Below are 12,046 nucleotides of genomic sequence, written 5' to 3'. Positions count from 1 at the left end.
TATCTCTCAGTGCTGCTACAGGGACTGGAACATTGCTGGAACGTACTGCACATGAGCTTGTGCGCAGGTAAACTGCCAGGGCTGTCATTGGAGAAGACTTGGCCACAAGTGGTTCTGTCACAGGCAGACTGCCCAGAAAGCAATTCTCTTTTTCCTTTTTCTTGTCCTTTTTTTCCCTTTTTCTTCTTCTTCTCATGTAAGGCCCTGTCACAGTGATCAAAAGTCTGGTTACCGACACCTGCTCTGGTATCCCCGTCTCCACGCTAGCTCGTGCTATCGCTACGCCGAGCAGCTGGAAACAGCGCTCACGCATTATTAAATATTTTTGAAGATTAAGCCGGCTTTGATCAAATGTCATTATTTCTGCTCTCCCCCCCCCCCCCCAACACCCCCACCCCCCCCACCCCCCTTGGCCCCCCAACCTTGCCCTTTTCTCCTGAGTCTGTCGTCTCAACTGTGAGCAGGGCGGGTTTTTATTGTGTTATTCCAGGCTTGTTCCCATGGTCTGTCTGTCCATCTGTCTGTTTAGTCCTTTTAACCCCTTCAGCCCCTGCCCTCGTGATTTCTTTAATATTGGCCTTGTGTCTGTGCTAATATAAACCATTTGATTCACTGAAAAGTTGCAGTCTGTTGTCAGAGCTGGGGAAGAGCTCTTCAAAGCTATAGGATGCAGGTTTGCATCCTCAGAAGGGGGACTGCTGATGTACGCAAGGACAAGGTGCTTACCTACATACCCAGCTGTGGAAATGGAGAATATGACAATATGGAAATATTATCTTTGCCAACTCCAATTCTCACAGCAGGATTCCAAGCCAAGCCAAATCAATTAGACGTTAGAGTGTCTATCCTAATGTGCCCTGAAAAACCTTTTGCATTCCTTGTCTCCTCGACCTTGACAGAACAACTTTGTTCATATAGTGCATCATTGATTGTTCATATCATAAAACAAACAAAGCCTTTACCTCCAAATCTACATGGTAGGTTCTGCATTTGGTGTAGCTAGCATCATGTTTTTCCTATGACATCAGAACTGGAATAGCAAAAGAACAAGCATCCTGTTTACTTCATCTCAATCATACAGTGGCCATGCATGGATCCGGCTACTGATCTCACATGTATATTCCTAAACAAGCTCAATATACATACACAAACTCATTTCATATTTGACTGAGATCTGTATATTGTGCACACAAGATATCCATATTTCAATTTCACAAAACACCATGTGGTTGTAATCAGCCTGTGCTTGATACAGTTAAACAATTATCATCCTAGTATATAATTTTATAATGCTTCCAAATCATTCCAGGGACACAGAAGTCATTTACAGCTTGCAATGAATTAAAAATGGAAAATGCTGGTCGTGGAGTGATAATGACACTGAACAGGGCCCTGGGTACTTTTTTGGAAATTTGAACAAGAGAAATAAATCATGTTAAGTGCCTCACACCCTGATTTTCAAAGGAACAGTGCTTGTGTACTATTTAAAGTTCCTAGACTTGAGTTCTTAGAGGGAAAGGAGTAGCTTAATATTTGCAGGTCACACAAGAGTGATTTGTTTTTGTTAGCATTATGCTAATGGAATAATGAAGTCAGATAACTGAACATTTCAATTTCCATATGTTGCAGCGATACAGTTGGCACAAAACACAGTCTTCACAGACAGCTTCCCCAGCACTGGAGCTTGGAGCCTGCACCTGTCTGCCATAGCCTGCAAAGGGCCACAGTCTTCTACAGCTTGCACAGGGGCCCTGTCTATTAGAGCCTGCACAATGGACCCTGTAAAATGTAGCCTGCATATGTCCCCTAATGACAGTGATGGTTGTGTTGAGCAAGAGAATGAGAGAGACAGGCTAAGACAGAGAACAGAAGAAGAGAGAGAAGAGATGTCTTTCAGCCAGACCTGTTTGATGATAACAAGGTTTTAAAGGTTTTAAACGTAAGATTACAAGACAGTACCATTGTTTCGCGGTTGGAGGTCTAGGTACGTTACCTCTGCTCTGCTCTGATCTGTGTAGCTCTAGCCCCACCCACCCTGTTTTCTCTGGCAATGCAACGCAGAACAGGAGGCAGGACAGACAGCTGTCCTGATTGGTTGTTAAGGGTCAGGCGCAGAGAATTTTGTAGTGGCTAATTTCAGAGCCACGGCCAGTCAGAGAGAGGGGATCGTCTTCTTAGACCCTTTAGCGTATTGCTATCTGTCAGGATGTGAAATTTAACCAAATATGAACAGAAGTGTTCTTACAACAAACGTACATACTGCACACTTTAAAATGTGAATGAGGTTGCAGACTGCAAGTGCACAAGCACAGTTTTTTTTTTTTTTTTCCCAGCAAGTGTCGCTGTAATGCAGCATAGCCATGTGACAGTGGGCACCAAAATGCATAATTTAGCTGAGGCATGTGTGCGCATTTGTGTGCTGGTGAAGTAGAGAAAGAACGTGAATATGACATATTTTGAGACCGAAATAGTGGATCCTTGGTCAAAGCCTGATTTTTTTCTGTACCCCACCTTGGTACTTACACATTCTTAAAGTATTTATACGGCCGCTGTTGCTGATGTTGTCGTTGTTGCGAATAAAGTACACAGCCTCGCCCTGGGCGCCAAATTATTTTTAAAAATGGATTCACTGTTGAAAATGCGAATGCAGTTATGAGGCTGTTGGATGAATGCGATAGATGGCGCTGTGTGAAATCATTCAGCCGACATCCTGTCAACAGTTATGTTCCCAAATGGAGCGAATTTCTTAAAAGAACATCACTACTATTTAACACAGCCTATTGCACCAACGTAACGAATTTTAACTAGATGGATTAGAACCACAGAAACCCTAAAAACGTGTCTAACGCCCATGTTGTTTGTAGATGGATGCAGCCGGTATTAGAAATTATGTCACCAATGGTTATAGTGTTTTTGCTTTTGTTTTTGCATTTCGGAAATTAAAATCTGTCCTTGCATGAATACTTAATGTTTTGTTGTTGTTGTTGTTTTGTTGTTGTTGTTTTTTCATAAAGTACAGTCAATTAAATTCCTGCAAATTTGTCCACATACAAATCATGTTCATTGTTAGATGATCAGTGTTCATGGAAACAAATACTATGAGCTACTGTACTTTAGGATAGGCTACTTTCAAGTATGGAGGTATGGAGGTCAGAACAAAGTAAGAACGCTCAGGATATAAATTGAACATGAGCTAGCCACATTTCATACTCCTCTAGATGCCTTTCACAATTTGTAAGACTTTTTCCTTATAATACTTGATGGATATTTCAGAGTGGAGCGCGAGATCTGTCATTCAGCACCATTTCATTGGACAGCGCCAGCCAAGAATGAGGCGGTTTTGTGTGGCAAACGGTGAGCGCGAACGGCAGGCACTCCAAATCCAAATGTAAAATTGTGTTCCTCTCATGAACAACCGTAGGCTATGCGACTTCTGTATTATCGTTGAGCTATTAATCTCTAGTTCCTAAAGTGCAGTCACCCGGTTCATTGTGTAACTATTGGTTTCATATTTACGTGAATGGGGCGTTAACACAACCCAGTGTTTAATGAGCTACAAACGCATTTAAGATGGTAACGATTGTTAGCAGTGAACTTGTACTAAGGGATCTTGCTACAAATATAAAATAATGTTTATTATTTAATCTGAATCAATATGGCATTAGTTAAAAGGCACCCATACAAGAACGGCTGAATTAGTTCGCGTAGTTATTCTTCAAATCTGTCGATATAGTATATAATAATGGGAAATTTATTTTCGCTTACAGCTTGCTGGCTGATAGAACTCAACGTTTTACCTGGCAAAAGATATGAAGGCATAAAATTTGCGTTACTAATACATTCCTGCGTTGAGTTAGACTATGCTGCAGTCAGTACTGACAGCTAGCATGCGATTACAGCCCAGTCAGTCAGTCAATCATCATAAAGTTAATTACATGAAATGGCATATGCGAATTACCTGAAGCATTAATCTCGCTCAGACCTGTCAGGAACGCGCGTAGCATCTTTTAAATGGGCATGCATCAAATGAAAAAAAATTCTAATACTATGACTATGGGAATAACTACAAATTGTGATACGAATCTTCGAAACGACGTTTGCCGCGCGCGTAATTTTTATATATTTTTTATGTCGGAAGCGTGGAACAAACAGAGCTATACCCGGCGAAATGATGAATGAAACGGGAGGCGGGCTATGAATGAAGCTGCTGTGAATGGGGGAAGCGAAAGGGGATACCGCGCGAGCACGCACGCCCACCCTCCCACCTCCCCTTAGAACCACCCCCCACCCCCCTTTCAGTTTAATCAATTTCTCAAGGTGGTCTCTGCAAAGCCGAAGATGGCGACAGACTGAGAGGGACAGTGGGAAGGGTGAATCGGGATGATGAGGAACACACATATATCCTTCTGCACTACAGACGCAAGAAAAAACAAGAAAACATTCTGTCAAGGATGACAGTGGTAAGATATAATCTTCCAGAATCTTGTTCGTTTCCCGAAAGGTTCAACAGGGCGCTAAGGAGGCTGTGTGGAATGTTGCAGAATGTTGAAACGAGCGGCGTGTAAGGACGATTTGTCGGGATATACGTTTTCTTCGCCAATGGATGGTCCAAAAAATTAGACGCAGCGGTGGGGGGAAGTGGTTTGATATCTTATTTCAGTCCAGAGAGAAACATTACCCAACATCATGCTGCTAAGAAGGTAGATGATATTGTTTGGGGAGAAAATTGGAGAGGAGAAAAAAAAAACAGCCGGGGATCACTTTTGTCTCCCCCTAAAATATGATCCGGGGTGTTTGGATGTGTCGAAGGGAAGACGATGCCGTGCTGAAAATCTGCTGTGCACCCAAACAAAACGACAAACCTTACGCCGATTCCGAGAGGGCACAGAAATGGCGAATGTCTTTGGCATCCCTTTTATTTTTTACAGTCCTCCTTTCTGACCATCTCTGGTTGTGTGCTGGAGTTAAACTGCAGTCCGGGGACAGGGGCTATGGCGAACCTTTGAGTAACGCGACCGTTGGGGACCGTCTAACACCGAAGGAGGGGGAGCACGATGTTTTTCTAAGCAATTCGACAAAATTTGTCGCTCCAAGTCCTCAGTGTACCGCTGTACAAACTCGCGGAGATCTGGAGTCAGCCTGCGCCACACTGCGTTTGCAGCCAACAGACGTCGGGTCATCATTTTCAACTCCATTGACGTTTTCGTCACAGTCTTTGTTGGCTTATTTTAGGAATTTCAGCCTTTCTTTTTGTGATTCCTACACCATCTCCGATCTGCTTCTGGGAATGGCGAACCCGGACGGGTTGAACTGCAGTCTTCGGAACATGATGTGGGATTTGGGTCGCGGGGGCGCGGATGATGACGACGACGTGTGCAGTGGCTGCATTCAGGCGTATGCGAGGTTGGACCAACACGCTCAGGAAAAATACGAGGAGTTTGACTTCCTCTTTCTCAAGTATTTATCGGGGGATTATTCAGTCAGATCACACACCGAGGACTGTAAGGTAAGTGGCTGCTACTTGTTGGCTACTTGACCAGACCACACTTGTGATCAGTTTGTTTGTACTTTCTCTCAAGTGAACCGCCATCCCACAAGTGCACTCGTACTTTTGACTCAACAGCCTGCATCTTTACCTGCACTTTGCAGTTTATTAATTATTGCATTACATGTTTAACTTTTAACTTTCTGCCCAACTGAAGCGTTTAAACAATGATATCACTGAAGAATGCAATGACTCTATATGACCAAAAGGCCCATTGCCTTTAATACCTCTCCAAGGAAGTATTTTATGATAGTTTAACTCCCAAACCACGCTATACAGTATCCTAATGTTAGAAATAATTGGTATGTTGTCTTACTTTTACTCTTGCTTACAAATGGTCTGTGAACTTAATACTTACAATCTAATTCTCAGCAATGGGTTTGCTGGTGTACAAAGGCCTAAAGTGTCTCGGATATTTAATAGTTTTTGACCCAGGTCTGCCAAGGGCACTCCATGGCTCTTCATTGAGGTGCCACTGAAGCAACCTCACTTATTCTTTCATTTAGATACATCCTACATGTCCATATTCATCGATCGATAAATCAATCAGTCATTACTCCTCCAGCTCAAGGGTGAATCTCTGCTCGTGAATTTGATCCAGAGGTGGTTTCTCGTGTGTCACCGCCCTGGAGTGTGAGGCCCGTTAGTATGACACGGTTACTTCACAGTGCACCTTCCACAGCTGCCCCCCAACACAGCAGAGGGTGCCCCGTCATTACAAAGAGGCTGCACTGTGACTGTTTTTTTTTACTGTGAAGAGGCAGTGAGATGGTTTGCCTGGAGCTACCTTTCCCACCCTCTCTCTTGACCGGCTTTCAGATGTCTCCTTGATGTCATGGTAGACCACATTTTGACTTGCGGAAAAAATGAGTCTTGTACATTTTCCAATTAACCAGCAACTCAAACAACTATGTGGTGGTCAGTCAAAAAAACATTAACCCAAGTAATAAAAAAGCAGCAAAGCCACGATTTTCAGTGTGTCAGATAAAGGGCTAGTGTGTGGCTTGGCACACTGTGTTGTGTGTTAGTGACATCATCTTCTTGCCCAGCTCCCTGTCTCCAGTTCTCATATATCTTGAAAAACCCCTACCAATACATTAGTCTGAAAGGAGAAGCCCTGATTCAGGTATATTGTCATTAACATACTTGTTATTACTGAAAGCGCAATGAACATTCATAAAAATAAAAAAGAAACTGTAAGCAGTGCTCAACTGTTAGTGTAGAATGCATACATATTCCTTTGACCCCAGATGAAAAGTTTGCCATTCCAAAGTGCTTTGAGGCTCAAATAAGACTCATCTGAGACTCAAATAAGACTCATCTGAGACTCAAATAAGACTCATCTGAGACTCAAATTAGACTCATCTGAGGCTCAACTAAGTCTCATCTGTGCGAAAAACAAATCACCCCGCTGGGCCGGCCGAGCCGATGGCGACAGCCCGCGCAGTCACAGTTCACTGGGCCTCGCAGTAATTATCCAGAACATCGCTTATACTCACTCTCTATCGTTAATGAGGATCCCAGCCCAACCAGCTCGTGAAGGCAAAATGAAACAAACTGTTTGAGCAAAAGGGAAGAACACTTTGGCAGTTCCTATTCAGGGCCTCCCACGGCTTAGACACAACTGGACATGCAGTACAATATTACTTACTGTAATATTGCTCTTTAGTAATATACTTGTAAGTAAGATACTTGAGTTATATACTGGTGCTAGTATACAAGTGAGTAAGATACTACTTATGACTACCCAGATTATCATCTTTGTGTTATACACAGTGAAAGTTCTGTGTCCCTTCCTTTGCAGCCAAAGTATTGCAATCTTTCCAATTCCAATGTCTCATAAATGTTTCTGGAGGTGTGTGACAGTGTACCACATTGAGGCAATGGATGTGCTTCACAGAAATATAACACCGGAGCCGGTTCTTACCGACCAAAACATCCTATCATCAGGAAACAGAGAGGACAGAATGAACATAGGAAATGTGTATCTATGGAGCCTATAAAATATGTGAAGAAACTCCTCTCCAATTCTGCCTTCGGTTGGCTTGATTGCATGCCAATCGTTGGGATCCGATCCGATCGCTTGCGTTGTGATTGGACCGATCACATCACTGATACGGTGGTTTGACTCAATTACAATCGTTATAATTGGCTCGATAAGTGTCACTGCAATTTACCACAATCATTGTCTCTGGCAACGACATAGACACCAATCACGCCTGTTGTGATTATCGCACTTAATTCTGTGATTGACTCGATCATTAAATTCACAGTGCTAAAGATGATTAGGCCCCAAATTGGCTGCATGTTGGGGTCAATCCGTATAATCATTCAAGCCTCACGTTCCATAGGCTTAGAAATTGAGCAACGAAAGGCATTTTTGTTGATGATTTACTGGAAGAACAGCGCTGTGTTTTTTGGGTCAAATTCTTTTCCGTCGGAGGGCTAGGGATCAGCTTTGACAAATTGTGGTTTGAGGGCGAAAAGACGTGGACATGGTCTCTCCTGCTGCGTGTTCTGTGCCAACAGACACTTCCACCGCAGACGCCCACGGAAGGCAACATCAAGGGCATTTAATACTTACCGTTTTTTCCCTTTCACATAAAGGGCACTGCTTGCATCTGGGCTGAATAATAAGCAGTTTCACAACTGAACTGGTGTTACCTCAGAACTGGCAGTTAGTGGAAAAATATATCTTCATGTAGACTCTGCAAGAACACTGAGAGGGCTAAAATGTGTTGCATTTCTGTTTCCAAAGGCATGTGTTTCGGGCTGTTGGTGAAAATGCATCCAAGCTGGTGATAAACCAGTTCCTTCAGGACAGGGGTTGTCATCGAATGACCTCCGAAGATGACCTCCCTATTGCTGGGGACCCCACCTCAATAAAATGGTTAATGCTTGACACCATTATCCATCACACACTACTCACTATTTAACACACTCAATTATAATGAGGGTCACATATTACTAAGTATGGGTGAACCAGACCAGTTTACTTTATCTGAAAATCTGCAAAATAAATAAATGTGTGAAAAATATTAAAAGGGAACTCCATTTTACTGAAGACTTTCCAGCACTCCTTCACAGATCTCCAGGGGTCCCCAGACCCCAGTTTTGGAGTGTCTACTCTAGAAAAGAGTATATCTCTTAACCTCTAAGGACAAACACACTTGGAATGTATCGCAATCAACAACATTCTTAGGATTGTTGCGTTTTTCAGGTGGAAATGCAGATAGATGCTTCTGAACTGCTCCACCCCTAACCATCATGACCCCACCTCTTTACAAAGTCATCGTAACATCAAACCTTTGCTCTGTGTAGCTGTCAGAGCAGTTGAGAAAGAGTAGTGCTGTTCACTGAAGAGGAACGTTAAAGTCCTTAGAGAGACAGGAGATTAGCATAAAGAAATTATTCCTAAAGGCAAAGTCCCACAGCTGTTTGTGCCTCAAGAATGTTTTTTTTCTAATTGGGATTTTAATTAGACTTTATGTTTGAAAGGGCTTTTCGGAATTCTGTTTTTAATGAAAATTTTGCCTATTGAAATTACGCTTGTGTTGGAAAAACATCCTGTCCCTTACCAGCAGCTGATGCAGTAATGACGGCACTGCGGGCGTGGTATACTTTGGGGGAAGAGACTGTGTTTGATAGGCTTGCTCAACGTGTGGTAGAGCAAAACAAGACCCTGGAGACGGACGCTCTCTATCTCTCCCCCATCCCCAGCATCCATCAGTTTTTCCACACGTACCTGTTTACCTTGTTCCTAAAGAGGAGGTTGCACAGCAAACCCCTGCTTTATGCAGGCATTTTCAGTTGCCTTACGCGGGTTACATTTCTTAGAAATACAATATATTTATACAGCCAGATATTTTCTGAAGGCTTTTGTGATGGCATGCTATGCCTTCTCTGGCTTCAGACTGATTCTGGCTAAATGAATGGGTGTCATGCAGAACTGACTAGGGCTCCAATGGTTTTAAATTCCCCTCTGGATAAGGGTAATCTTATAAGCCAACAATAAATGTGAACATAAAAACAATAAGGAAGAAGCCTCATTTCCAGTGATGGGAGCCTCAGTGGGCTATGGACAGGAGAGGACAGTCAAACAGGGTCGTATGCAGCTTTGCCCCATTTATCCTGAAGAGGAGGCCTCCCTTCTGCCTGTGTGGTAACGCACATAAAGCTTTAAGGAATCATGTGGACAGGGGCTGTCAGCGGGCAGTAGTGTCCCCCTTGGAGGAATGTTGGCAATACGTATATCACTGTGCAAGACCAGCTCCTCTGATTGGGTACCTGTTGCCTGAGGGCATCCGCTGTGTTCTCCTCAGCCAATGACTGTGCAGCTCAGTGGGGGGGGGGGGGGTGGGGTCAGGCTACAACATGGCTTTCCAAACTGGTTAGAAAAATGTGGCTACAGTTCTGTTGAGTAAATTTATGATATATGTTGTCCTCGACATCTTTATGAAGAGATTGGGGAGATATTGATGCCACGTTTCCCTCTGTGCTTTTGTGAGTTTGAAGAGTAGCAAGGTAGTAATGGGTGTATTTTTATTGTAATGTGATTAGGCTATTGTCTAACTGGTGTGGTGTAGTTGTGCAGTTTTTGGCTGCGGCAATGACGTACTTGTTACCTAGCTAGGTATTAGCTAGGTACTCCCAGCCCAGTGAGTTGGGAAATCTGTAAATGAATAACATAGCCTACGCATTGTATTCATAGCCTGTTAGCCTACTACAATGTGAGTAATCGCTACCACCTCCACACCCCCCAGCCCCCACAATCTTTTCTAACCTATTCTAAGGACATTGTTGAAGACATTTGCAAATTTAATATATGTTAGAGTTTAACATTTTGGCTTATGTTTCTCTATGTTCTCTATGTTAGAACCTCTTCGAATGGTCTGTCAGTTCTTTGATTTGTTTCGTTCTCTGCTCACAACAATGCTGAAATAGAAATTGTCGTGGGGAAGTGTTCTTATTACGTTTGAAAAGGAAGCCCGACTAACATTTCAAAATGCCCACCCTGTCAAAGCATTCTAGAACCGGCCCTGTTTGCAGTTCAGTTGCTAAGTAAATGTGATTGGACAACAACATTTTACCCCATGTATGTTTTGTCATTTGTCAGGAAGCATTGCATGTGCTTACGGATGATTCATGAAGGCATTACGTCACACTAAGGAGGCAAGTCATGTTTAACGAGGGCTTTGGTTATGCGTGTTTTATCGAAAGTGTGATCATAGCAGCTTGTGATTCCTGAAAGCCTGCATACATTTTCATGTCCCACTATTTCCCCAGTTAAATGCGTTCTCTGACATCACCACCACCGATCCTTGTTATGAAAAGCCACCGATCCAATTCTGAACAAAGCTCATTTATTCACTCTCACCCTCCACCCACAGCTGAGATACGAACGCGGGAGACTGACCACAGTAGCTTATCATCTTGCGTAGTAAGCTGATTTAAATTAATATGATCAGTGGACCACAATGCAATGCTGACTCGGTTATATTTCTAGCTCACAATCCATGGTTACAAGGAAGCGTGTGGTGAAGTAGGCCTGAGCCACACATTTATTTGAAATGCCTTAAAACGCAAGTATTTAGGAGAATTCTTTTGTACAAACATACTGTATTTTCACCAATATGGGTAACAAAATGATTGCACTGTGTTGATTTGTAATATGTTTCTACTGAAAATGATTAGGGATCCACAGAGTGTTTTCTAATGTTACGGTCATCTAAGGTAATTAGAACATGTCTTTGTCCCAGATCTGCACGGAACATGAACTTATTTTATTTGGAAAAGAAATTGTAATTGTAAATACAAACTAAGAATAGTTTTTAAATCATTAAGCATCTGTACATACTGGTAGTGAACCAGAAGTGGAAACACCAGGTGTGGTCCATGTATTTATCAAGCAGATAACATCCCAGAATGCATAGGGTCATGTGTAAAAATGGTATGGGCTGGTAGCCTATAATTACGGCTAGTTTTGCAGCTAGAGGAGCCCTCTGTGGCTTTGAAAGGGAGGTCATTGGTGGGTTTCAGTCACTAAGACAGCTCCACTTACTGGTGCTTCACAAGAAAAGGTCTATGAGATAATGTCAGCATGAAATTCCTGCCGGATGACATCATCAGCAAAGTGTAAAGTGGGAAGAATTTGAGGATAATAATGTCCATGTATTCATTTGAGCCAGATCAGTTGATAGTAAATTTCAACCTGGGGCAAGAGCAGGGAGGTTAATTGAAAATAGAGACCCAAAACTCTGTGAAATGACTTTATATTGATGTCACAATTTTTGTGTTCGCTGGCTGTGTAGTTGCAATACCGCTACTCAATCACTTCTTTCCCAGAAATCAACATTAGTTGCCCTTTAAGATAACAGCTGAAATAGAGCCCAAATTAAAATAACAATGACAAGATATTAGGTTATCTTATGTGGTAAATTTTAATATATTTTAAAAAACAAAAGGCAAATTATTCTTCAAAATTAATTTCGTTAGTTAAAT

General features: G+C 42.5%; 1 protein-coding gene across 2 annotated transcripts in view; it reads left to right on the top strand.

Annotated features, from left to right (window-relative positions):
- Nucleotides 1-4,311: 4,311 nt before the first annotated feature.
- The window catches only part of LOC135250245 (NALCN channel auxiliary factor 2-like), a 50,993-nt gene continuing 43,258 nt past the window's right edge, over nucleotides 4,312-12,046 (top strand). Inside the window, exon 1 of one of the 2 annotated variants that reach the window (XM_064326344.1) lies at nucleotides 4,312-4,460. In XM_064326344.1, coding sequence (XP_064182414.1) covers nucleotides 4,452-4,460 — 9 coding nt within the window. In that variant the 5' untranslated portion in view covers nucleotides 4,312-4,451. Of the gene's footprint in view, nucleotides 5,507-12,046 lie in introns of both variants that reach the window. The other variant, XM_064326343.1, reaches the window with a different exon arrangement.

The sequence above is a fragment of the Anguilla rostrata genome, chromosome 3, assembly GCF_018555375.3.
Source record: "Anguilla rostrata isolate EN2019 chromosome 3, ASM1855537v3, whole genome shotgun sequence".
NCBI lineage: Eukaryota > Metazoa > Chordata > Actinopteri > Anguilliformes > Anguillidae > Anguilla > Anguilla rostrata.
Note: the sequence above shows the minus strand (reverse complement) of the source record. Positions and strands in the feature narration are given on the sequence as shown.